This window comes from Eubalaena glacialis, chromosome 2 (assembly GCF_028564815.1).
Source record: "Eubalaena glacialis isolate mEubGla1 chromosome 2, mEubGla1.1.hap2.+ XY, whole genome shotgun sequence".
NCBI lineage: Eukaryota > Metazoa > Chordata > Mammalia > Artiodactyla > Balaenidae > Eubalaena > Eubalaena glacialis.
Window position 1 is genome coordinate 145,670,528 of NC_083717.1, and position 27,274 is coordinate 145,697,801.

The 27,274-nt window shown below is 35.1% G+C and overlaps 1 protein-coding gene across 1 annotated transcript in view; it reads right to left on the minus strand.

Moving 5' to 3' along the window:
- Window positions 1–27,274, minus strand: part of MAP4K5 (mitogen-activated protein kinase kinase kinase kinase 5) — a 155,393-nt gene that overhangs the window by 48,432 nt on the left and 79,687 nt on the right. Inside the window, exons 10-14 of the mRNA XM_061182518.1 lie at window positions 24,863–24,994; window positions 22,904–22,966; window positions 20,820–20,901; window positions 19,549–19,665; window positions 7,425–7,503 (exon numbers count right to left, since the gene is read on the minus strand). Coding sequence (XP_061038501.1) covers window positions 7,425–7,503; window positions 19,549–19,665; window positions 20,820–20,901; window positions 22,904–22,966; window positions 24,863–24,994 — 473 coding nt within the window. The remainder of the gene's footprint in view (window positions 1–7,424; window positions 7,504–19,548; window positions 19,666–20,819; window positions 20,902–22,903; window positions 22,967–24,862; window positions 24,995–27,274) is intronic.

Consider the following 27,274-nt stretch of genomic DNA (forward strand, 5'->3'; position numbering starts at 1 on the left):
CAGAGGACCCCTTCCTTTATGCTCGCCAAAAGAAAGTAACAATTTGGTATCTTCCTAACAATTCTACTTAATTGTTGGTCGGAATCAGGAAATTAAACAGCAATTTTGTATATAAAAGATTTTTAAAAATTAATTAAAAGACATTCCATAAAATATAGTATCTACTTTTCAAAAATAATCTAAAATAAAAAAAAGTTGTTCATTAATGACTTACTTCTTAAAATAATTTAAAAACATCTTAATTCAAGAGCCATTACTATAATTCACGAAGAACCACTTCACTCATTTGAGACAGAGATGAGTTAAAGATTTTTTTTTTTGGTCACAACTAGAAATACTGGCAAGCAGGTCTAGAGATAAATTATAGAAGGCATAAATATGGAAAGGAAAGAAAGAAAATATTTTCAATAATTACATAATCAGCAAATTTCAAGACTTAAAAAATTACCAGAGAAAAATGAGCTCATAAATTTCAATTAAACATATAGTAAAATATCAACTGCATCCATCCATACCAGTATCAGTGATTGAAAATAAAAATTTCAATTTCATTTCTTTTATAACAGCATAAACATTTAAGATGTTTTACTTTAACATGTAAGAAAAGTATTCCTTAAAAAAAATCAAATTCCTTATAACAAGTCTAAAATTACTACAGCCACACTTTATGGCAAAGAATGCTAGAGTCTCCAGTATCATTGTTCTGTGTGCAAGAATGGACTCCAAGTTGTTTTGTTTTGCTTTAAAGAAAATCCTGGCAGTACCTTTGGGTGTGTCTTTGGCTTATAAAAATACAAAGATGGGGAGGTCTTCTATTATACATCCTCATTTATCTCCAAAAGATGTTACTTATTATAGGCATAATAATTATAGGTGTAATAAGTAACAGGAATTAGACTTACCCTTTTGCTATAAACAACTACAACATGTAACACAAATACGTGTGTGCATACAAGCTATATGAAGCAATTATTTTGAGGCAATGGATTAACAGACATCACAGGGTTGTAATCCTTGAAAGATGGTGTTAAGATCCCCACTCACCCCGGCTTTCTGCATGGGGGTACTGTCCAAGAAAGTAGAACCCAAAGAGAGAGTTTCACTGGGTGCAGGAAAGAAAGACTATAGTTTGGGGCTGCTTAGGCAGTGGGAATTTGAAGGGCAGACGGCCAGAAATGAGAAAACTATGTCTCCTTAGAGAAGTCTTTGGTTGCATACTAAATTGCCCACAAACGAAGCAAGACTATGCAAGGTATGTCAGAAAAACAGCTAACACAGTGCTGTAAGCTAAATGCAAGTTCTAGTGATCACACAGTACCAGGAAAGAAATGAGTTTCCACCCAGAGGAAAGACTTTGCTGAATATTGTAGTAAAAACTGACATAGGCCTTGAAAGGACTGCAATGACCTACCAGTTAATTTATGCTTTAAACACTCTAAAGAGATCAAAATCCAGACACTCAATGTTGTATCACAACATCCAAGATACAATAAAAAAATGACTAAAGAAGTAGAAAAAAAATAAAAATCATAACCAGTTTAAAAAAATAGATATAGACTCAGAGATGACACAGATGTTGAAATTAGCACACAAGGACTTTAAAACATCTATTATAAATATATTCAAGGATTTAAGAGAAAAGATGGACACAATAAGTAAACAGATGGAAATTATCAGTAGAGAGATAGAAACTATACATGTATGTGTATTATATATGTATGTAACCATCCATCCATCCATCCATCCATTTTTCTTCCTATCTATCTATCTATCTATGTATCTATCTATGTATCTATCTATCTATCTCAATGAAAGTCTAGATCCAGAAAATACAGTATCTGAAATAAAATTCACTGATGGGCTTAAACAGCAGACTGAACACTACAGAAAAAAAGGTCAATGAACTTAAAATTAGGGCAATAGAAACTAAACTTAAGTATAGAGAACAAAAACACCTAATGTGTGTTTATGGGGGTCAGGGAGAACAGAGCCTCAGCGACCTATGAAACAACATCAAGTGGTCTAACATGTAACTGGAGTCCCAGAAGGAGAAGAGAGAATCTGGGACAGAAAAACTGAAGAAACAGTGTCCCCAATTTGAAGAAAAATATCAATTCATAGATCTAAGAAACTCAATAAACACCAAATAGAACAAAAAAAAAAGAAAAATGCACCTAGGCACATCACAGTCAAATTGCTAACAAAGCAACAAACAAAAAAATCCACAAAAGTTTCAAGGTATAGTACCTATTAAGAATCCAACTGATGCACTTAAATACTTGCTATTTTGTGCCTTTAAAAAAAAATTCTGAATTGATGTCATGGATTGTGTTGCAACCTGCAGCTTAAAAAATACCAATGTAGAAGAACATATGGGTATGCTATACTTCAGATAATTTTTCATAAATTGTTTTCCTGACAACAAATGCTTTAGTTTTGGTTATTGTATGTCTATTTCTAGGATGGATCAAAGGTTGTTTAAAAAGGCTCAACTTTAACAATGGCCAAAAAATGCTGCTTGAGTTTGTGTTTCCTACCTGGGAGAGCTCTAATTACTTACCTAGTAAACACTCACTTCTCTAGAACTGTTACTAAGGAGATTTGTGAGACAATACATCTCAAAATCTCTATCACCTTTATCATCCCTGGTCTTCACATGAAATAAAAAGGACAAATGGAATTTTCAAACTTAAGTTGGGTAAACTTTCAGAAATTCTTAGATCTCCTTAGCCTAAAGTAGGTTTTGCTTCTTTGTTTGGCTTGAAAGAAAATGAGGTCAATTCCCTAGGAGCCCATTAACTCTCTCCCAATGAACCCAAAACTGAGCATCTTATACATCTGGGAATACTGCCCCCAACTCCAGTTTCTACATTATTACAGACTAATATAGCTGAGACTTGTACAGTACACACAGTTTTATACTCAAACATGTCCAAGAAGTGTTTCCTCAGAATAACCTTTCCATGGTTTAGAACTCAGAAACTGCCTTCTGGAAAACTTCTCTCTAACCTCAATAAATAGAATCTTGCCAGGTACTGTTAACAACTAACACAACAGTAAAACAGGGTGATGATCCTTGTATTCCTGTCTCTTAATTATAGAGACATGGGCCAATTTAAATCAATGCAAGATTGTCTTAGTAGGACATCTCAAACTGGAGATGAAAAAAAATCTTCAGAAGTAGATGACTGCAAAAATCAGTTTCTACACAAGTCTGTTGAATCTAGCTGATGACAACATGAAATGAATCATTTGCCCAAGGCCCATGGAAAAAGATGACCGAAGACACTGATTATCATACTTTAATGTGCATACTATAGCTCTTGAGCTACATTTTTTCTTCCTTTGCCAGTTGAAACTTTTGGATTGTTGACAGACTTGTTACCTCTTAATCATGATACCTGTAGAGTCTTTATGCTTAATACTGCTCTGTGTAACCTTAGTGAGTCCTTGGTATGAGTCCAAATAACTGGCTAAAATTTACTTGTGAGTCAGCTAAAATCATACACTTAAACTGACAGTTGGGCAGTCATTTTCTTTGTTGATACCTCTTATATCCCTTTGGTGCCAATTCTTTGTAATTAGTTGGCTTCCTAGGTAACTGTGAAACCGAGCAGGACCCTATGGGGCTCCTGGGCACGGAAGCCTTTCTGTCCCCTGTCTCTTGACTCCAGCCTCCATGACCTTCCTTGAATTCCAAAGGGCAGATTCAAACTGTTGCTAATCGGGGAAGGGATGCAAAGACAAGGGAGGGGCAGCCAGGGAACAATAGTGCAGCCTTGGGGCAGGGTCCTGGTTCCACCTCAAGGGATACACATAACAATGCCTTTAAGCTCTTTTAAGAGGTCAGCATTCTTCATACCAGAGAAAGACCACCTGAGGCTACATTAAAAGAACCAGAGAAGCTCATCAAGATTACCTGAGGTCAGATTAGAAAAGTGGAGGCCCTGCACACACTCTAATCTTATCAGCAAACCCACCCTTGAACGGTTGTTATAAAACTCCTCATCAAATCCTCCCAGGTTGGGACACATAGTTTTTAGGGGCAGGAGCCCTCTCTGTTGCCCTTTGCCTGGCAAAGCAATAAAGCTATTCTTTTCTATTTCACCCCAAACTCTGTCTCCAAGATTCAATTTGGTACCAGTGCACAGAGGCCGAGCTTTCGGCATCAACTGGACTCAACCAAAAAGTGACTTTTCAGATGAAAACTTTTTTTTAAAAAAAATAGGGAATTTAGGTAACACACCCATATCTGGATCAGAATGAGAAAGTAATCTGCCTTGCCATTCATCAGACTGGGAGGACAGACACAAATCCAAATGCAAAGTCAAGAAGAAACAATGTTTCTCCCAAGGATATGCTGCATATGTAAAGTATCACATGATGAACCCCCCCCTCTGAATTACCAATGCTATCTGACTGAGAAACATCATTCTCTAAAATCACAGACTGTCAGAAACTTTGCTGTATGAAATCATATTCATTAAAATGAACCATTCCATTCTTGCCTGGAAGATTTAAGTCAGTGACAGAGAGAAGCAGCCTTAATTTCCAACCTACATACAGAGCTTCAAATAAAGGGGTTACTGAATACAACGTTCCAAGTTTCCAAGGAAACAGGCCTCTGAGTCTATTTTTACAGTATAGACTCTTTCATACACATCCCTACTTTGCTTTAAGTTTTCACCTAAATTTCACTTGAACTCCACTTTTTCCAAAAACCCTCTAACTCTTCTTTTCCGGTTTAATGAGATGTTCCATGGTTCCTCTGGTACGTGTTCTCCCTCATTGCAAGGAGTCAATAAACCTGACTTTGTTGGACTATACATTTGTCCCTGGTGGTCTTAGATCAGGCCAGGATCATAATAATTAGTTATGTCCACTAAAAGCACATAGTAAGGATGATTATAGTAATCATAATAGCCCCAAACTGGAAACAAATCAAATGCCTGTCAAGTAAACAATGGATAAATTGTGGTATAATCATACAACGAAGTATTACATTACAATGAAAACAATGAACTACTATTGCTACACATGACACGAATGACTCTCACAGACATAATGTTGAGCAAAAGAAATCAGGCAAAAAAGGTGCATATTGGTTGATCCTATTTATCTGAAGATCAAGATCAGGTAAAAACCAATCTACAGTGACAGATCAGAACAGTGATTAGCCTGGGCAGTGGGAGGGCAGGGGGATACAGGAAGATGGAAGGGTATTGATTGTGAAGGAGCATGAGGAAGCCTTCAGAGATTCTGATAACGTTCTATATCTTGACCTGGGTGGTAGTTTCATGAGTGTATACAAATTTAAAAATGCATTGTGCAGTACACTTAAGCATTTTACTGTATATGAGTTATCAGATCAATTTAAAAAACTGAAACAAAAAACTAAGAATAGAACTAACTAGGTGTGTATGAAATCTACCAAACAAACAAAAACAAAACTATAAAACACTCCTGATGGACATGAAAGAAGACTTGGGAGAATTTAAAGATAAATCGACCAATAAAATGAACTTGAATTCTACTGTCTTCTGTCTGGTACATGAAGCACACAGGGCTCACTCCATGAAGATATTAGTACTCCGGACACTTATAAAAGAACTAAGTCTTGAGCTCTCTGAGGAAGCCTGTTTTGATTAAGAAGACAGAATATCATAAAGATGTCAACTCTCCCAAAGTTAGTGTACAAATTTATGAGATCTCAGTAAAAACACTGATTTGTTTTTAATTTGGTAAGCTGATTCTTACATTTATGTAGGGAAAATACAATAGCCAAATATCATAATAAAAAAGGATAGCAACATGGTGTTTGTGTGTGTGTTTGTGTGGAGGGGGTGAGGGACAGTAGGAGGAGGATTATTTCTATCACATTTTAACAGGTATTATAAAGACATAATAATCAGAAGTATGCGACCAGCACAGGACTAGGTATATTAATGCAACAGAATAGAATTTCCAGAAAAAGCCCTAAAATATATGTGGCAATTTAGTACATAATAAAGATGGCATATCAAATCTATTAGCGAAAATATCAAGTTTTTAATAAATAGCATTGAGGCAAACAGGTAGATATTTAGAATGAAACTGAAGTTGAATTCATATGTCATACCTTCTACCAAATAAGTTAATACCTTATATCAAACATTTAAATATTAAAAACATGAAACTGTAAAAATACAAGAAGAAACAATAGGAAAATCCTTTTATAACCTTAAAATCAGGAACACCTTACTAAATATGACACAAAAGACAAAAGCTATACAAGAAAAGATACACTTAGACTACATTAATTGAATACTATACAGCTGCATAAAATAAACACAATAGCTTTTAATGGAATATAACTTTGCTACTTTTCTGTCTGGTATTGGAAGCCCAGAGAGTTCATTGGGGATTATATAAGAAGATAGCATAAGAACATATCAGCAATCTGGGACTAACAAACACAGAAAATCTTGAATTATTGGTGTAACTATGAAAGGATCTGACTGAAACAACTGATATGGGAAGGACATTCTAACTCTCCAATGACCTAGATTTCCAAAGCTGTATGCAGAAAGCTAGAAATGTCTGTTTTCAAAAAAACAAAATGCTCATCTGCAATAATTCTAATTAGCCTAAATATATAATAAATTATCTTCCTCCATGATGGTTTATAATTTTTATTTATGGCTTATTTTAATGTAAACTACTTTAAACCTCTTTTGAAACAAATATGCATTTAAGTCAATATACTTATACCTAAAAATTCTTTGTAAATCTGTTCTTCCAAATTAATGTGGCTAAAATGACAAATATTGTTAATATAAAATTTTTGTCAATGATTTATTGAATAAAAATCAATTTCCTCCTTTAAATATGCATTTTAGAAAATATTCACCTTATTGTTAACTTGACTTAAAAAACTGAAACCAACCCATAGGTCCAACAATAGGAGCTACAATACATCAACTCAATAAAAGAGGATAAAACCATTAAACATAATGGTTACAAAGCCTAGGCTAATACATAGAAAATACTTCTGACTATGTTAAGCAAAATTTTATGTATAGTATAAATTCAGTCATGAAAAACTATATGTGAAAAAACATGAAGGAAATTCAGCAAAATATTATCTGTGGGCTGGTGTTGGGTGATATGATTATGGGCAATGTTAATTTTCTACTTTTTTCCTCTTGCAAATTTTCTGCAATAGACATATATTGACTTTATAATTAGAAAATAGAAACTATTTAATTATAAAACCAAGAGAATTCCATTACAAGCCAGAAAAGCAGCCTTTATTTTAGAGGTATCCTGTTATGCTAAAGTATGTAGCCACAGTTAGTGAGATTTTATTATTCCAAAAAATTCCACAAGAACACCCAGCTCAACCCTCCAAAACCACCAATTGAAAATGTATACCAAACACATACAATTTATTTCTGAAGCTGTCCGTTCAGCTCTGGCATTCCTGTTCGTAGATCTAATGGTATGACGAATGATTGCATGGGGCTGTGAATATAAACATAATACATACACTTTAAAAAAATTCAGTGACAAAGTTAGATGGTCAAACTTTCTCTTTTTAATTAAATTATTATTTATTGACAAGCATGACTACTTACTAATAAATTGTAGGATAAATATTTTAAAAAATGAACACTAAGATACTTTAAAAGTGTATTCATTTAGTCCATGTTTATACTGTATAAAATACTGAAGAGATGCAAAGAAAATCAGATGGAAATGTTACCTTCGAAAGAGCTTATAGTCTAGGAAGATAAGACACACAAACACTTAGAAGATTAGAAAAGGATAAGTGGCATTCATTAAGATTACTATTAATGCCCAGGGGAAGAAGAAATGACTTCCACCTGAAGGGGTAAAGAAATTCTTCATGACAGAGCTGTAATCTTATGTGAGGCCTTGAAGGACAAGTAGGTATTGAATGTGCAGCAAGGTGGGAAAAGCATTTTAGACAGCACAAAGAATATGAACAAAGTTATACAAGAAAAAAAGGAAATTGTGGAGTGTTTAGGGGAATTGGAGTTGGTTATTATTTGACTGCAGTGAACATTAAGCGAAGAGATAACAAAGCTGGAAGGACAGACTTGAGCATGAGCCACATCATGAAAGGCTTTGAATGTCCTGGCAAAATTTCTTGGCAAAAGAATTTTTTGGAGATTCTATAGAAAGGGAGTGCCGTCACAAGAGTCAGCTTTAAGAGTAACCTGATTAAGTATGTAAGAGGGTATGGAGGGAAGAAATACTGTATGGAGGGAGACTGAGTAAGAGTATTGTAGTAAACCAAGGGAGAAAGCTTACCACTTCCACTCTTTTGTACAAGCTCCTGATCTATTGAAACAATGCCTTCAGCTCAACCCCTATCTACCAAATTTCTGATGACTCATTCTCATTCACTGATGACTCGGACATTGGCTCAGATGTCTTTTTCTCTACTTTAAGACCCACCATCATACCAAAGGACTTCAAAAGACCATTGCTCTGGATTTAAGTTTTCTGACCTTATCTCTGAAGACCTTCTACCATACTTCAATGCACTCTACACTACTAAGATCATATCCTGGACTCTGTCATCCGCTCTGATATATGAATTCACATAATACTCCAAACTTCTCATCCTTTGAGCTTACTCTCTCATTTACTCCAATAATTTTTAAATGCTCACACTGAACTCTCAAGCCCATCAATCCATTACTTTCTCACTCTCCATATGCATTTCTCCTATCTTCACTTTTCTTCCTATCCAGTTTAGAGCTGGTGGTCCATAATTTCAAGCAATCTCTTGCATATATTCTAAATTTGATTTGCCTCCCCTCCCCAACCCCTGCCGTCCTTCTGTACACTGGCATACCAAAATGACAACCCTGGATGACTTAAACTAACTACTTTTGGTTAATATCTGAAGTACCAATCACTGCTGGAGGAAAATTACACATTGAAAATTAATCTCATCTGAGCCTTCAACTTTGCCCACAAACACTTCTTTAGTCATTTAACCCATCCATTCTCCTCAATTACTATTTCATAGCTTCACCACACTTTTCAAACCCACCTCCTCCACACTTTCAGGAGACGACATTGCCACCTAGCTCACAAAGAAAACCGAAGTCAAATAGAAGATAACTTCTAGCTATACTCTCAAACTATCTTCCTCTTTAATGCAAGGAAAGAAGTATTTCTTTTTTTTTGTTAATCTGAAATATATTTAACGCACAATATTATGTTAGCTTCCGATGTACTATAGAATTATTTGACATTTGTATACATTAAGAGGTGATCACCACTATAAGTGTAGTAACCATCTGTCCCCATACAAAATTAATATTATTGACCATATTCCTTATGCTGTGCATAGTAACCCTGTGACTTAATTATTATATTACTGGAGGTCTGTACCTCTCAATACCCTTCACCTATTTTGCCCACACCCACAAGCCTCCCTTCTGGCACACACCTGTTTCTTCTCTGTATCTGAGTCTATTTTCATTTTATTTTGTTTTGCTTTTTAGATTCCACATATAAATGAGATCAGGTGGTATCTGTCTTTGTCTGACTTATTTCATTAGCATAATAGCTTCTAGATCCATCCATGTTTTCAAAAATGAGAAGATTTCACTTTTAATGGCTAAGTGATATTCCACTGAATATATACACACCATATCCTCTTTATCCATTAGGTTGCTTCCATATGTTGGCTATTGTGAGTAATGTTGGTACATGTATCTTTTCAAATTAGTGTTTTTGTTTTCTCCAGGCAAATACCTAGAAATGAAATTGCTAGATAATATGGCAGTTCTGTTTTTAATTTTTTGAGGAACCTCCATACTGTTTTCCATAGTGGATGCACCAATTTACAATCCCACCAGCAATAACACGAGGATTCCCTTTTTTTCCACATCCTTGTCAACACTTGTTATTTGCTGTCTTCTTAATGCTAGCCATTCTGACAAGTGTGAGGTGATAGCTCATTGCGGTCTTGATTTGCATTTCCCTTATGATTAGTGATGTTGAGCATTTTTCATGTGTCTACTGGCCATCTGTGTGTCTTCTTTGGAAAAAATGTCTGTTCAGGTCCTCTGCCCATTTTTTATTTGGGTTTTTTTTTTTTGATATTCAGTTGTATGAGTTCTTGGTATATTTTGGATATTAACCCCTTATCAGGATATATCATTTGCAAATATCTTCTCCCATTCAGTAGACTACCTTTTCGTTTTGTTGAGTTTTCTTTGCTGTGCAAAAACTTTTTAGTTTGATGTAGTCCCATTTGTTTATTTTTGCTTTTGTTTCCCTTGCCTGAGGAGACATATACAAAAAAATATTGCTAAGACTGATGTCAAAGGCCATACTACATATGTTCTTTTTCTAGGAGTTTTATGGTTTCAGGTCTTACATTTAAGTGTTTAATCCATTTTGAGTTCTTTTTTGTATATGATATGAGAAGGTAGTCCGGCTTCATACTTATGCATGTAGCTGTCCAGTTTTCCCAATACCATTTATTGGGAATATACCACTGTATAGTCTTGCCTCCTTTGTCATAGATTAATTGCCCATATAAATGTGGGTTTATTTCTGGGCTCTCTATTTTGTTTCATTGATCTATGTGTCTGTGGTAGTGCCAGTACCACACAATTTTGATTACTGTAGCTTTGTGGTATAGTTTGAAATCAGGGAGTCTGCTTCCTCCAGCTCCATTTTTCTTCCTCAAGTTGCTTTGGCTATTTGGGGTCTTTTGTGCTTCCATACAAATTGTAGAATTGTTTGTTCCAGTTCTGTGAAGAATGCCATTGGTATTTTGATAGGGATTGCACTGAATCTGCAGACTGCCTTGGGCAATATGGTCATTTTAACAATATTAATTCTTCCAATCCATGAGCACAGTCTATTTTTCCATTTGTTTTTTTTGTTGTTGTTGTTGTTTTTTGGCTGTGCCATGTGCCATGTGGGATCTTAGTTCCCCAACCAGGGGTCAAACCCATGCCCCCTCCATTGGGAGCGCAGAGTCTTAACCACTGGACTGCCAGGAAAGTCCCTATTCTTTCTGATGCAATTGTAAATGGGATTGTTTTCTTAATTTCTCTGATAGCTCATTTTTAGTGTATAGAAATGCAACAGATTTCTGTATATTAATTTTGTATCCTGCAACTTTACTGAATTCATTTATTAGTTCTAATAGTTGTTTTTTTCTTTTTTACTGCATCTTTAGGATTTTCTATATATACTATCACGTTATATGCAAACAGTGACAGTTCTACTTCTTCTTTTCTAATTCGGACTCCTTTTACTTATGTTTCTTGTCTGCTGTGGCTAGGACTTCCAATACTATACTGAATAAAAGTGGCAAGAGTGAGCATCCTTGTCTTGTTTTTGATCTTAGAGGAGATACTTTTAGCTTTCCACTGTTGAGCATGATGTTGGCTGTAGTTTTGTCATATAGGATCTTTATTATGTTGGGTATGCTCCCTTTATACACACTTTGATGAGAGTTTTTAACATAAATGGATGTTGAACTTTGTCAAAACTTTTTTCTGCATCTACTGAGATGATCATGATTTTTGTTCTTCAGTTTGTTAATGTGGTGTCTCACATGGATTGATTTGTGGATACTGAACCATTCTTGTATCCCTGGGATAAATCCCACTTGATCATAGTGTATTATTCTTTTAACGTATTGTTGAATTTGGTTTGCTCATATTTTGTTGAGGATTTTTACATCTATGTTCATCAGTGATATTGGCCTGTAACTTTCTCTTCTTCCTTTTTTTTTTTTGTGGTGTCCTTGTCTGATTCTAGTATCAGGGTGATGCTGGCCTTGTAGAAAGAGTTCACAAGCATTCCTTCCTCTGCAATTTTTTGGAATAGTTTGAGAAGGATAGTTATTAACTCTTCTCTAAAAGTTTGGCAGAATTCACCTGTGAAACTGTCTGGTACTGGACTTTTGTTTGTTGGAAGTTTATTGTATTACTGATCCTATTTCCTTAATGGTAATCCATCTCTTCTTCTTTTCTATTTCTTCCTGATTCAGTCTTGGGAGTTTGTACGTCTCTAGAAATTTATCCATTTCTTCTAACTTGTCCATTTTATTGGTGTATAATTGTTTGTAGTGTTTTCTTATGATTCTCTCGATTATCTGTTGTGTCAGTAGTAACTTTTCATTTATGATTTTATTTGGATCCTCTCTTTTCTTCTTGATGAGTCTGGCTAAAGGTTTATCAATTTGTTTATCTTTTCGAAGAACCAGCTCTTAGTTTCATTGTTCTTTCCCATTTTTTTTTAAGTTTCTATTTCAGTTATATCTGCTCTGATCTTTATTACTTCTTTCCCTCTACTAACTTCTGGTTTTGTTTGTTCTTTTTCTAGTTCCTTTAGGTGTATGGTCAGATGTTTGAGATTTTTCTTGTTTCCTGAGATAGACATCTATCTCTAAAAACTTCCCCTTTAGAACTGCTTTTGCTGAATGCCATAGATTTTGGATGGTTGTGTTTCTATTTTCATTTGTCTCCAGTTATTTTTTGATTTCCTCTTTGGTTTCTTCAGTGACCCATTGGTTGGTTAATAGCATATTATTTAGCCTCCACATGTTTGTGTTTTTTGTAGTTTGTTTCTTGTAGTTGATTTCTGGTTTCATACTGTTGTGGTCAGAAAAAATGCTTGGTATGATTTCAATCTTAAATTTATTGAGCCTTGTTTTGTGGCTTACCATGTGATCTACCCCGGAGAAGGTAGCAGTTGAAAGCATATATACTTTGCTGCTTTTGGATAGAATGTTCTATTTTATCTAGTAAGTTCATCTGATCTAATGTGTCATTTAAAGCCAGTGTTTCTTTCTTTCTGGATCTGCTGTCCATTAATGTAAGTGGTGTATTAAATTCCCCTACTATTATTGTGTTACTATCAATTTCTCCCTTTACATTTATTAACATTTGCTTTATATATTGAGGTGCTCCTATTGGGTGCATATATATTTACAATTGTTACATCTTCTTGGACTGATCTCTTGATCACTGTGTAATGTCCTTCTTTGCCTCTTGCTACAGTCTTTGTTTTGAAGTCTAATATAAGCATTGCTACCCTGGCTTTCTACAGATTTCCATTTGTGTGGAATACCTTTTCCTATCCCTTTACTCCGTCTGTGTGTGTCTTTAGATCTGAAGTGAGTCTCCTGTAGGCAGTATATATAGGGGTCTTATTTTTGGGTCCATTCATCCATTCTATGTCTTTTTTTTTTTGATTTCTTTAAAAAAATTTTATTTATTTTATTTAGTTTTATTTTTGGCTGCATGCGGGCTTTCTCGAGTTGCGGCGAGTGGGGGCTACTCTTTGTTGCAGTGCACGGGCTTCTCATTGCAGTGGCTTCTCTTGTTGCACAGCACGGGCTCTAGGTGTGTGGGCTTCAGTAGTTGTGGCACGTGGGCTCAGCAGTTGTGGTTTGCAGGCTCTAGAGCGCAGGCTCAGTAGCTGTGGTGCACAGGCTTAGTTGCTCCGTGGCATGTGGGATCTTCCTTAACCAGGGCTTGAACCCATGTCCCCTGCGTTGGCAGGCGGATTCTTAACCACTGCACCACCAGGGAAGCCGTCAATATCTTTTGAATGGAGCATTTAGTCCATTTACACTTAAAGTAATTATTGATAGGTATGTATGTGTTGCCATCTTGTTAATTGTTTTCTGGTTGTTTTTGTAGTTCTTTTTTGTTCCTTTCTTTTGCTCTCTTACCTTGTGATTTAATTACTAGTGTTATGTTTGGATTCCTTTCTCTTTCTTTAGGGTGTATTTATTATAGGTTTTTGGTTTGGGGTTACCATGAGGTTCACAGATAACAACAACAACACACACACACATAAAATTATTTTAACCTGATAATCTCTTAAGTTCAAACACATTCTAACAACCCTGAATTTTTACCCCCTACCTCTGCCTCATGTTTAATGCTTTTGACATCATGTTTTACATCTTTTTTGTTTTGTGAATACCTTAACTATTTACTGTGGATATAGATGATTTTACTACTTTTAGTTTTTAACTTTCATACTAGCTTTATGAATGAGTTGGTCTACTACCTTTACTATATGTTTGCCTTTGCCAGTGAGATTTTCCCATTCGTAATTTTGATATTTCTAATAGTGGTCTTTTCTTTTTCACTTAGAGAAGTCCCTTTAACATTTTTTGAAAGCGGGTTTAGTGGTGTTGAACTCTCTTAGTTTTTGCTTGTCTGTAAAACTCTTTATCTCTCCTTCAAAACTGAATGATAGCCTTGCCAAGCAGAGTATTCTTTGTTGTAGGTTTTTTCCTTTATCACTTTGAATTTAATGTGTCACTCCCTTCTGACCTGCAGAGTTTCTGCTGAAAAGTCAGCTGAGAATCTTATGGAAGTTCCCTTGTACATGTCTAGTTGCTTTTCTCTTGATGCTTTTAAGATTCTCTATCTTCAATTTTTGACATTTTTATTATAATACGTCTTGGTATGAACCTTGGTTTCTCTTTTTCCAGGTTAGGAAAGTTTTCAGCTATTATTTCTTCAAATAAGTTCTCTGCTCCTTTCCCTCTTTTCTTCTTCTGGGATCCCTAGAATGTGAATGTTAGTACACTTGATATTGTCTCAGGGGTCTCTTAAACCACCTTCATTAAAAAAAATTCTTTTCTCTTTTTCCTCTTCAGCTTAGGTGATTTCCACTACTCAGTCTTCCAGTTAACTGATCCGTTCCTCTATATAACCAAACCTATTATTATTTCTTTCTAGTGTGTTTTTAATTTCAGTTATTGTATTCTTCAGCTCTGTTTGATTCTCCTTTATATTTTCTAACTCTTTATTAAAATTTACTGTGTTCTTCCATCCTTCTCCTGTGTTCATTGAGCATCTTTACGATTATTACCTGAAACTCTTTATCAGTAGACTGTGTATCTTCTCTTTGTTTAATTTTTCTTGTGAGGTTTTGTCTTGTTCCTTTCTTTGGAACATAGTCCTCTGCCTCTGTTTGCCTAGTTCTCTGTGTTTATTTGTAAGTATTAGGTAGATCAGCTATGTTTCCTGAATTTGGGAGGAGTGGCGTTATGTAAGAGACATCCTATGGGACCCAGCAGCACACCCCTCTGGGCAGCCGAGCTATATGCTCTAGGCATGCCCCCTATGTGGGCTGTGTGGGTCCTTCTGTTGTGGCCAGGCTGACCCCTGTGGGTGTGCTGGCGGGTAGGCATGGCCTCTGGCCCAGTTGGTTGCTAGGACCTTACTGGTGCAGGGTCCCAGGGCTCGTGCTGGTCTACTGGTGGGCAGGGCCAGGTTCAAAGGCAGCTAGCTATGGGGACCAGGGAAGCTTGGGGTTGGTGCCAGCACACTGGTGGGCAGATAAGCCCCCAGCACTAATAGGGTAGCGGGAGGACTCCAAAATGGTGCCTGTCAGCATTGATGTCCTAGTGGTAGAAAAAACTCCCAAATACAGCTGTCGCCAGCATCTACACCTTTAGGGGGACTACCAGTTGTCTCCTGCCGCTCCAAGAGGTTCTGCAAGATCAGCAGGTGGGTTCCTTTCAAATTACTGGCTCTGTGCTAGGATTTGGACTATGTGAGATTTTGCATTCGCCCCATAAGAGCAGAGTCTCTGTTTCCTACAGCCCTCTTGGCTCTCTTGTATGCAAGCCCAGGATGGCCTTCAAAGCCAGATGTTTTGGGGGCCCATCTTCCCAGTGCAGGACCCCTCAGCTGGGGAGCCCAATACAGGGCTCAGATGCTTTGCTCCTTGGAGAGAACATCTGCGATTGTAATTATCCTCCTGTTTGTGGGTCGCCTAACCAGGGAGGTGGGTCTTGACTATACCATGTCTCCACCTCTCCTACCCATCTCATTGTGGTTCCTTATTTATATCTTCAGTTGTGGAAAGTCTTTTATGCTAGTCTTCAGGTCATTCTCATAGATAGTTGAAATTTGGTGTGGCCATTGGAGGAGGTGAGCTCAAGGTCTTCAAGGCACCATCTACGCCACATTTCCCAAGAAAGCCTTTCAAGAAGTGTTTCTTTAAGATCAAGTCCCTCATTATAATCTAGATCTCACCTTCTCCTTCCTTTTCAAGGACTTTGCCTATTCACCTTGCTTCTTGACTCTTCTATCTCTAACTATTGGATCCTTTTCATAAGCATCCTGTTTAAACTTTTTTGCCCCATATAAAAAAAAAATCAATCAATCAATAGCCAAAAAATAGAGACAGAAGACAGACAAATCCACTGTCAACTCATTTTCCTCCAACTACTGCTCTATCTTATCCCCCTCTTTCACAACTAAATTTCATAAATAAATTTATCTTTCACAACTAAATTTCATAAATAAATTTATTTTTCAAACCACTCCAACCTAGCGTCACCTCTAGTATTTTTATATTATCGTTTTAAAAAAATATTTATTTATTTGGCTGCATTGGGTCTTAGTTGCGGCACGCTGGATCTTCATTGCGGCATGCGCATTCTTTCGTTGCAGCACTCGGGCTTCTATCTAGTTGTGGCGCCCAGGCTCCAGAGCACACAGGTTCTCTAGTTGTGGCACACGGGCTCTAAAGTGCACAGGCTCAGCAGTTGTGGCACGCGGGCTTAGATGCCTTGCGGCATGTGGGATCTTAGTTCCCCGACCAGGGATTGAACCCACGTCCCCTGCATTGGAAGGTGGATTCTTAACCACTGGACCACCAGGGAAGTCCCTAAATTATCCCTTTAAAGTAATCAAACACCAACACCTAAATCCAAAGATTTCTTTAATGTAACTTCTAGGCAGTATTCTTGTTGAAACTTTCCTACTGTCTTTTAATGTTCTTTATTAATCCTTTGCCATTCCCCTTAGGGTACCAGATTTTTTAATTTGGGGGAGAAATTTCCCCCAAAAGCTGTCTTAGGCCTTCTTCTCATTCGACATGCTTCCCTTGGATGATCACGTTTACTCTTTCAGGTATCAACTACAACCATTATATCTAATAACTCTCAAATCTATATCTCTAGTCCAAACTTTTCTCCCCAAGTTATAACCACATATCTAACTCCTAATGAGACTTCTCCATTTGGAAATCTGGTGCAACATTAAAATTACCATATACAAAACTGAACTTACCTTTCTTCCCAAATCTGATCTTTAGTATTTCTATCTCAACAAGTGGCACTTTTATATCCACCCAGCTGTTCAAGTCAAAATCTGGGAGTAACCCTTTTATCATGCCCCTCCCCCATTTCTACATCCAATCACCAACTCTCTCATATAATTCTTTAATTAGTTCACCTTTTCCCATCCTTTCCCTACCATCCTATTATAAAACATCAGTATCTCTATCCTGGATAACTTCAACAGTCTCTTAAGAGGACTTTAGGAATGAAAACACCACTCTGAAGTCAGAGATCTTTAAAGAAAAAAAAATGCACATCTGATTACATCACTCCCTTACCCTTTAATGGTTTCTACTGCCATTAAAGCCCCCAATTTTTTTTATTTGAAATGTCTAGCTTTGTGACCTCGTCTCCCACCAAATTCCTTCCTTGTTTTCTGCTCTAACAGACTAACTTTTCTTTAGTTCCTCAAGTATACCACACTCTCTCTTATCACTAGGGCTTTCAAACATGCTATTATTCCTTTTGCTCAGAACACTTCTGACTGGTCTTTTCTTTTAATTACTATTTATCCTTCAGGCTTTCATCTTACATATTGCTTCTACAGTGAGTCCTTTCCTGTCCCTAAAATATGCCTGCATAGCACCCTGTATTTCCCATTTTATAACAGTTATCACACTTGTAAATTATTTGTTGGTATTTCTAAATTTCCTTTGAGACCATTCTGTAAGTTCTTTGAAGATTGGGATCATGTCAATCTCATGCACTACTGTGTCTCCAACTGCCTGGAATAAGGTTTTGCATTGCAAGGACTAAAAACTATGGCGATATCATTAAACAGAAAATAGAGAATTCCAAAGGTAAGAGTGGATTTAGGAAGCCTGGCAAAATTGTGTGGGGAATGAAAGAGGAGTTTGGTTATTTACATAACCAGTGAACCACTAATTGAGGAATCAAGTAATATCTAATGCTTCATTTAAACTAAAACAATTTGAACAATTTTGAGTTTTTAAGAGATTAAAATCTTATTATTAATTATTACAAGTCTGCAAATGATGGTTTAAGTAAAAAAAATCTATGTATGGCTGGTTTATTTAATATTTTCAATGAAAGTTCACTTAACAGTCAATAAAATATTCACTGGGTACCTTACGACATGACAAGACTATGTTATATACTAGACAATGATTAGTTTGCAAAGACTGTTTAATGACTATTTCTATTAAGTACATATATAGAAATGATGGTATATTAACTAAGAGTAGGTTCTAAAGTCAGTTTGCCTGGATCCAAATCCTGGTTCCACTACTTGCTAGGCATATGATCTCAGGCAAATGAAATTACTTCTATTCTTTCTCCTTCATTTCTTATTTGTAAAATGGGGATAGTAATAGTACATATTGCCAAGGACCGTTTTGAGTATTAGATGAGTTAACATGGAAATTATTTAGCCTAATACTTGGTACACGAAGACTACCCAATGAGTGTTTAGTAGTTATCATGATACTTACACGATATAATTTAAAACTTAAGTACCTGAAGTAGAAAATTTCCTTCAATAAATGATAACACATAAAGTTTAGTCCTATAGTCTTACCAGAACTGAAGACAGAGGTATAAAGGGAAATAAAGGCATAAAGAGAAATGAAGAGACAGAAATAAAAAGGAATCATAAAAGAGAGAAAGAGATACCAGTGAAAAAATACATTTGTGCTATATATAGAGAGGCATAAACAGGTACCCGACAATGGGCAGGAAGTCCCTCATTCCTGATTTACAAGTTGTGTTGTTAAATATATTCAAAATAATTCTACATATTTTCAGAGAAGACAAGCATAGTTATGAATAGCTCTATATGTAATTACATAAGAAATAATAGTTTTGAATAAGTATTAGAAAATATAGCTTTTTCTATGGGAACCTCAGCTTAATTTAAAAAAACGATTTGTATTCTGTTTATGATCTGTGTAACAGAGAAACTAAAAAAAATGACCGCATGGATTTCTAGGGAGTCTCTTTTGTGAAAAATAATATGTACATGTGCTCTGGCTAAACTTTTGTTCTCTTAGTGCAAAGCAATGCTCCTAAAACCTGTATTGTCTTGGAAAAGATCAAGCTCTCACTACAGAAGCTGAGGTCTAGGGAGAAAACACTTGTGGATTTCGGGAGGAAAAAGGCACAGATGTGATTCTAATTGTAGATACCTCTTAATAACTTTAAGCAAACCAACTAAGAAAACAAAATGTTATAGTGCTAAGAAGAACAGTAATCCTAGTTGCTTCCCAAAACTAGGATTAAGAAAAGTATCAACTGGTAATTATGAGGACAAGTGTAGTTTACATTGCTAATTAATCTTTGTTACTAAATCTATTTTAACTAACTTAAAAGAGTGAATTAAAAAACAAAGTCTAAGGCCACATTAAACATTTATTTTCAAATATTAGACTGCAAGCATTCCTTACCTCAAAGTCATCATCATCTCCTTCGGTGTAATGTGCATGGTTGTCTGGATTATTCACTTTGTCCAACAGTTCAACTGCTAGGGCCCTAGAGAGACCTGGCTGTCCTACAAATGTATGCTAAGTAAAAACAAAACAAAACAAAACTTCATGAGTATGCTTTTATATCTATGGCTCATAGAAATTGCTATTTGTTCTTTTCCATTCAGTAACTATCAGAGACAAGCATATGGAAGCCTACTAATGCAAATAAATTAGAGAATGTATTAGTAAAAATATTAATCAGAGAATTCATAATTATATAATATAAAGCTAAAGAACCACTGTGAGGTAAATTTATAACATGAATAATTTCTCTATTTAAAGTTAACCAATCCATGTTAGGTTGTCAAATTACAACCTTGGCTATAACAGTGACATTTATTACGCATGTCATTATAATAATATGCAGATGAATACTGAGGTACAGTCCATATCACAATAAGAAAAAAGCATCTATGTTTGCATATATTTAATTCAATAAAATTATGTTAATATAGAAAGATACATAATTAAATTTTATAACAGTTAAATACAGTTTTCTTAGATTGTTATAATCTTTTTCTAATATAAAAGTATTTTATAAAGACATGCACACATAAGAGCATTCTATAAATTTACATAAGAAGCCAAGAAAAGCAATTAATTTTATTTACTTTTTAAACATCTTTATTAGAGTATAATTGTTTTACAATGGTGTGTTAAGATTCTGCTGTACAACAAAGTGAATCTGCTATACATATACATATATTCCCATATCTCCTCCCTCTTGCGTCTCCCTCCCACCCTCCCTATCCCACCCCTCTACATGGACACAAAGCACCGAGCTGATCTCCCTGTGCTATGCAGCTAAAGCAATTAATTTTAGATGAAAGCAACATTTTTAAGAGTTTTCTCCAAGGCAGGGGTTGGCAAACTACCATCCATGGGCAAAATCTGGTGTACTGCCTCCTTCTGTAAATAAATTTTTATTGTGTGTTAAAGCCATACCCTTCATGTATACTGTCTATGGCTGCTTTTGTGCTACCACAGCAAAACTGAGGAGATGCAGCAGAGACTGTATGGCCCACAAAGCCTAAAATATATACTATTTGGCTCATTACAGAATGTTTGCTGACCCCTGCTCTAAGAGATCACTAACATTTTTATATTAAAAATCTAAATACTATTGTTCTAGTGATACGTCTAATTACTGCATGACTACAGAAAATACTCCTATAAATTCAATGACTTACAGTCAGAAGTCTTTCAGCGGTTGGTCTTTTTTTGGGGTTTTTGGTTAGTGCTATTTTGACAAAATTATGGAATGTTGATGACCTTCAAATAAAAAGAGACACGTACAAAAATATTTCACTAATATTAGTTCTTTGGTGTTACTAAATAAAATGAACTTACAAGCAGTTAGAAAGACTGAAACACATGATTTTTTTTCTTTGGCCTCTTAGCTCTATATAAGCCAAAAAACTAAACCCAAAGCACAGTATATTCCTTGGAGAATATACCAGCTTCATCTCTTAAGTAAAATGCAATAAGTTAACAGAAGACTAATATATAATCTCTAAAACATACACTAAAAACTAGAAATGGGTAGGTGTGTCATCTATAAGGTTTATAACCTTGTGTTCTAGGTACCACTTAGGAGTCAAAATGACCTTTTCTCATTGCCTAATTTATACAGTATGTAAATGTTTTGTTATATCCAAATTGTTGGGTGGCATGAGGTAGGGTGAGTAATGCAAGAGACAGTTTAAACCCTTAAAAAGTCACTGAATTTCTCAGGAACACGGTCAAAGAAGAGGGAGCGATCTTTGTAAACAGATGAGTTTTCCTGCTACCTGTATTGATGAAATGGGGAAAGGAAGAAGATAAAAATTAAAGGAATCTGGGAATTCCCTGGCGGTCCAGTGGTTAGGACTTGGCGCTTTCACTGCCATGGGCCCGGGTTTGATCCCTGGTCGGGAAATGAAGATCCCGCAAGCCAAGTGGGCAAAAAATTAATTAATTAAGGGAATCATATTTTGATTATGAACTAAAGGCAAAGAGAGGTACTGCCGAGATTCCACTGGAGGAGCGACTGGGCAAGAACCAAAGAGAATAACCTTAATCATTACCAATGACAGCAACGACACAGCAGTTCTCTTCAGAGAAATCAAATCACTACATTACATTTGGTAGCTTGTGGCACACATGTCGTGGAGTGAGCAAGTACCTGAGACTGGCAAAGGTACTCCAATGGTAATGACTGTTCTGGAATCTGACTATGAATGCAGCTGTTTTAGCTAACAGTCATTCATTCCTGAATGAATATTCAGTCATTCCTGCCATAAAGTCCTCCAGTTCCAGTTGTTTAGGAACTTAGGCTAACAAGGAATAGGAAGAAACCCACGTCAATACAAAGGAATACAGCTAGCAGAAGGATATAAACTCCTTTACTTCTACAGTGTGATTTGCCTTTCATTCCTGGCATTATCCCCAGAATGGCCTGGCTCCTAAATAATACTATGTACATACAGACAGGCTAATAAACATAAAAAAGTGGTTTAGAACTTGTTTTGGGGACAGGCCTCTTAGAATCTGAAATAAGATATGGACTGTCTCCCCAGAAAAAATGAATACACATAAAGAATTCTGGGGGCGCATGGATTTTCCAAGATCTCCCAAGAGATCCATGTAATCTAGATGAAGAATTACTGAATTTAAGAATTTGGAAACTTTTATTTCCACAGTTTCTTTTATTAAATGTATGGAAAGACATTACCAGAAAAACAATTTTCAATTTTTCCCATCTAATTGAAGACGTCCTTATGGACTATAATAGGCAAACTGCTTTACTTTGTATGAGAAACAAAAGATTAGGATGCAAATAAGTAATGACCTTTTGAATGTTAGGGAAAGAAGTAGAGAAAAGCCAGTAGGGATTGATCTTAAATGTCACTGTATCTGGGAAACCTTCTCCTATTACTTCTCATGGAAGTCAACATGTAATTAATGGAAGTAAAGGAATACAGGGCAAAATATGAATCTCCAAAATCTTAATATATTCATTTCAAATCATTTCCTCACCACACCTCCTATTCAAGCTGCCAAAAACTAATAAAATGCTCAGAGTTTTATGAGAGAAGTGCATTATAAAGGAACACCGACCAGAAAATAAACCTAGATCCTTGCAATAGCTCTGCAAGTAAATTAGATGTGTAACTTCAGGGAAACTGTTTAATGCCTCTGGGTTTCAGTTTCACCACTTTTAAAATAAGGGAATTGAACCTCTGTCCCTTTCAGCCATAAAATGCTATAAATCTATATATATTCTATAACTCACCATTTTGTTTTGTCCTTTAGTTTCGGAGGCTGAAAATTACTTTTTGACATTAAGAAGAGGGCCCTGGAATAAAAAGTTCAGTTAAAGAGCAATACAAAACACTTTTATTATTACATTTAATAATCAGCATCATATTCTGTAATGAATTTATGCAAGATTACTACATATGCAGGTACTCATGACAACTGATATGGAATATGGAAATTAATATTTTATATTTTGGATACCCTATGAAAAATTTCTCCTGGTTACAGAGAGGATCTTTAAGTTTCCAACAAGCTCTTATTCACATGGCAAAGCGACCAAATGTTTGAGAAGGTTTTTATTACCATACCATTACATATATAACTAGTGTTATATCTTAAGCACAAGTCTATATAATTGTATATCATTCTGTAACACACAGAGATGATATGCTACTCTAACATTAGGTTGTATGTTTAACCAAAGATTAGCCTCTACAATTATTTTGGGTGAATAGGCAAATTATACCCACTTCCTAGTCTGTTTCCCCTTTTGGACAATAATTTTCCATATTCTCTTGTTATGAATGATACAGAAATCAACCTATAAGAGGACTTTCCTTCTCGATGAATTTACCTTTGACCAATTTTTTTAATGGACTATGGGGCTAGACGGATGGAGGATTTAAGAAGGAAGTTTTATTTCAGTATTTCCTACAAAACCCCGTATTTCCATGTAAACTCCTTAGTCTTTTTTTTTTAAATACCAAAGATATTTTCTCTTTTTAAAAATTAAATGATTCATATATAAAGGAAAACATTAAAAGAAAAAAAGCCTGATTCCTCCCACCTTAAGACATTATTTAAAATGTTCTGCTTTTTTTTCAGTCTTTACCTAAATATTAACCAATTACTAAATTATTATAATAGGTAATATTATGTTCTGCTTTTTTCACTAATAATCAATTTTCCATGTTGCTTTGGTTTATATATATATATTAGCTGCCCTTAACTGCTAAATAATTTGCTTAACAATTCACCAACGAATGGACATTTAGATTTTTCCCTGTAATCCCTAAGTGAGTAATTCTTAGCTTTTTCTTTTCTTGAATTATTTCCTAAGTATAACTTTCCCAATAGTGGAATCAGTGCAACATTTTTACTGCCCATAACAAATAACATCTAAATTATTTTCCTAAAGGCCTGTACTTAACAGCATTTCAGCTAAAAGCAGATATCTTTTAACTTATATATCTTTAGGTACTTGTGAGGTTAAATAGTTTTCCATGTTTCTTTAGTATCTGGTACTTGCTCATGAACAATTTATCTTTTGCTCTTAGAGTCTTTGAATGAGTTACCTACGTTAATATATAGTAATCTGCTATCATATGTTAGGAGAATACTCTCCTTATTTTGTTGATTTTCTTTTTAACTTTATACTATTTACATTAAAAGTTTAAATTTTAGCCCAATTTATTTTTTCCTTCAAATATTAAAAACCCCTTCACAGTCTCTCAAATATTTTTTTCTGAGATAATATACTCTAAAATATAAATGATTATACTAAGCATCTACCTGCTCCTTATCCCTAGACAAAGTAAAAAGAAACAAAATCAAATGAGAATAGAAAAAAAACCTCATTTGCATTCTATCATCTGTTTATAGATCCACTTAGGACAAAAAAACCATTTTTAATTAATAGAAGAATAAACAAAGACTTAAAAAGACTTTTTTAATGATAACTACTATATCCTAGTATGATTTTTAAAGGAAATTTGTTTTACGCTTCAGACAGTATAGATGATTCACTCTATGTTGTCTTAGAAGTAGCAATACAAGAGAGATCAGGTTTTAGATGAGATTATCCCTAAGTCTCTCAGAACACTTTCACTATTTCAACATACTTTAAAATGAGCTTGGAATGCCCAAGTTATGAATATTTCACTCTCCCTGAAGACCTTACTAGTAACTGCATAATTGTAAATACTGAGAACACCTCATGGGATGAAGATCAAACATAGGTGGCTGAAGTTCTCCAAGTTCAATTGCTGTTATTCCTACTGCCCAGATATCACAGAGTTGGTTGTAGCCACCATTCTTTTCTACTGCTGCAACTTCTGGGGCCATCCTAGAAGGAATCAATTAATATAACGTTTTTATTTTTAAAAAATGGTATGAAATCTGTTCTTTGTTATATTCACTAGACTTCTTGGAGGGAAAGAGGCTGAGAGGCATTTACTAGGAAAGAAGAAACTTTACTGAAAAAACTTAATATAAGACCACATATATACACAGATACACTCTTTTAAAACTTATTATTTAAAAATCTTGAATCTTCTCCTCTGAACACTGTTGCTCTGAGGAAAAACTGTTTTGTCTTACTTTAGTTTCTGTTTTGTGAATCTTGTTTTATAACACGGGAAAAGAAAAAGAACACCTAAATCTCTGTGAAGGTCAGAGAAAAGTTCCCAAAGGAGGAGAGATTTATAGAATGAATTAGGAGGGAGCTAAGGGGGCTTGAGGAACCTGGACATTTTAGTCAGAGGTAACAAGTACAAATGCAGGGGGATAGGAGAGCACAGAACACCTGGAAAGGTGATAGGACAGTGCTACTCAATGTATGATCTACAGATAGGTATGGGGCCATACACAGCTTGTTATCAGTCTGTGATAAGTGCAGAAACTGAGAGTAGGTATTCTCATCCAGATAAATGATCATTTTTTTAGTAACTTATTTTTAATTTATTTTATAAATGTATTAGTCTGTGATGGACAGAAAATGAAAAAAAAATAAAACAAGGTCATTCATCACAGTTTGAGAGGGTCTAGAACGTATTCGGAAAATAAACCTCAGACACAGAGGCTAGATAATGAATGGTCTACTGATTATATAAGGAAGTTTAAACTTTACTGTAAAAATGAAAGATTTAATTATGATATAAAACTCATGGCAACATGAAGGATAGTGTGAGAGGAGGTGAAACCAGAATCAGGTAGATGAGTTAGAAGACTATCTGAAAAACACAAGGGAAAAATAAAGGACTTTTCAAAGGCAGTGGCAGGGGGATAGAATGAAAGGGGCTGACTGAAGAGATTGATTTGAGTATAAAATGCTTGTGGATACTGAAGTAGTGCTATTATCAAACAACTGTTGAGTATATATAAGACTGAAGGTCAATTGAGTAGCTGAGTTGGAGTTATCTATTTGGGAGTCAATGGTGTATAATGATGGCATCTGAAGTTATAAAGCATAGATGATATTGCTCAGGGGAAATACTCTTTATTTTTTGAATGTTTATAATTTTTAAATTATTTTTTATTTATGTTGAATATCCACAAGGTAGAAGTTGTTTGTATGTGCACTTAGGTTACACAAACTTATATAACACAATGTCTCTCAACTTAAGTGTGGTTAAGGATATAAAACACCTATACCAAAAATGCAACATGTAGATGTACATGCTACATGCAAGTACTACATACATAATAATGGGTACAGGATTAAAGAGAAGAAAATGATCACCATGGAACAAGATGATTACAGGCAAGTTTCACAGAGTAAGGAAGTTGAGCTGGAATCCAGAGAAAACATATAGATTTCATCTCCTGTGCCCACTAGAATCAGTGGTGGCTAACTGAGCGCCAAATTGACCAGGACTGTTGTCAACAGTCATGAGCCTATCCACTAACCATTCATCTTTTACAACATGATTTTTAATATCAGCAACTTATCCCATTGACTTGAATGACTGTACATAATTTCCTTATAATTCCTGTTACATATGCATACTTTCTCTCAATTTTTCATTATTAAAGTAATGTGATAAAGCTCTTCATATATCAATTTATTCCTCTCTGATAAATTACTACAAGCAGAATTGAGACTAAAGAACATAAACATTGCTTAAGGTTTTTGGAAAACATTACTGCCAAATTATCCTTCAAAACTGTTCTACTAACTTCCACTTTCACTGCCAAATATTTAGTGATAGTCATAGGTATTACCCATGATTCCAAATATTTTTTAATTTGATAGAAAAGATTATCATTGTTTATTTAATGTACAGTTTTGGTCATCACTGGGGGAAACAATTTTCATATTTTATGAGATTTCATATATTTTAATAACTGCTTCTAATTAGCAGAAACATTCTTTTTATTGAATTGTTAAGAACATATATTAACGATATTAAAACCTAATTTGTCATATTTTATTTCTTGATTTGTTACTTGCCTTTTACTTTTGTTTAAGCTGGTAGACATATAGAAGCTTTAAATTTTCATGTAGTTAAATCTATCAAACAAATCTAGCAATGTTTTATACTTTTATGCCAAGAAAGGCTTACTCAACTCTTGAAGCAGTCAGTCACCGACAGTTCTTTTGGTTTCATCTTTATATTTAACTATT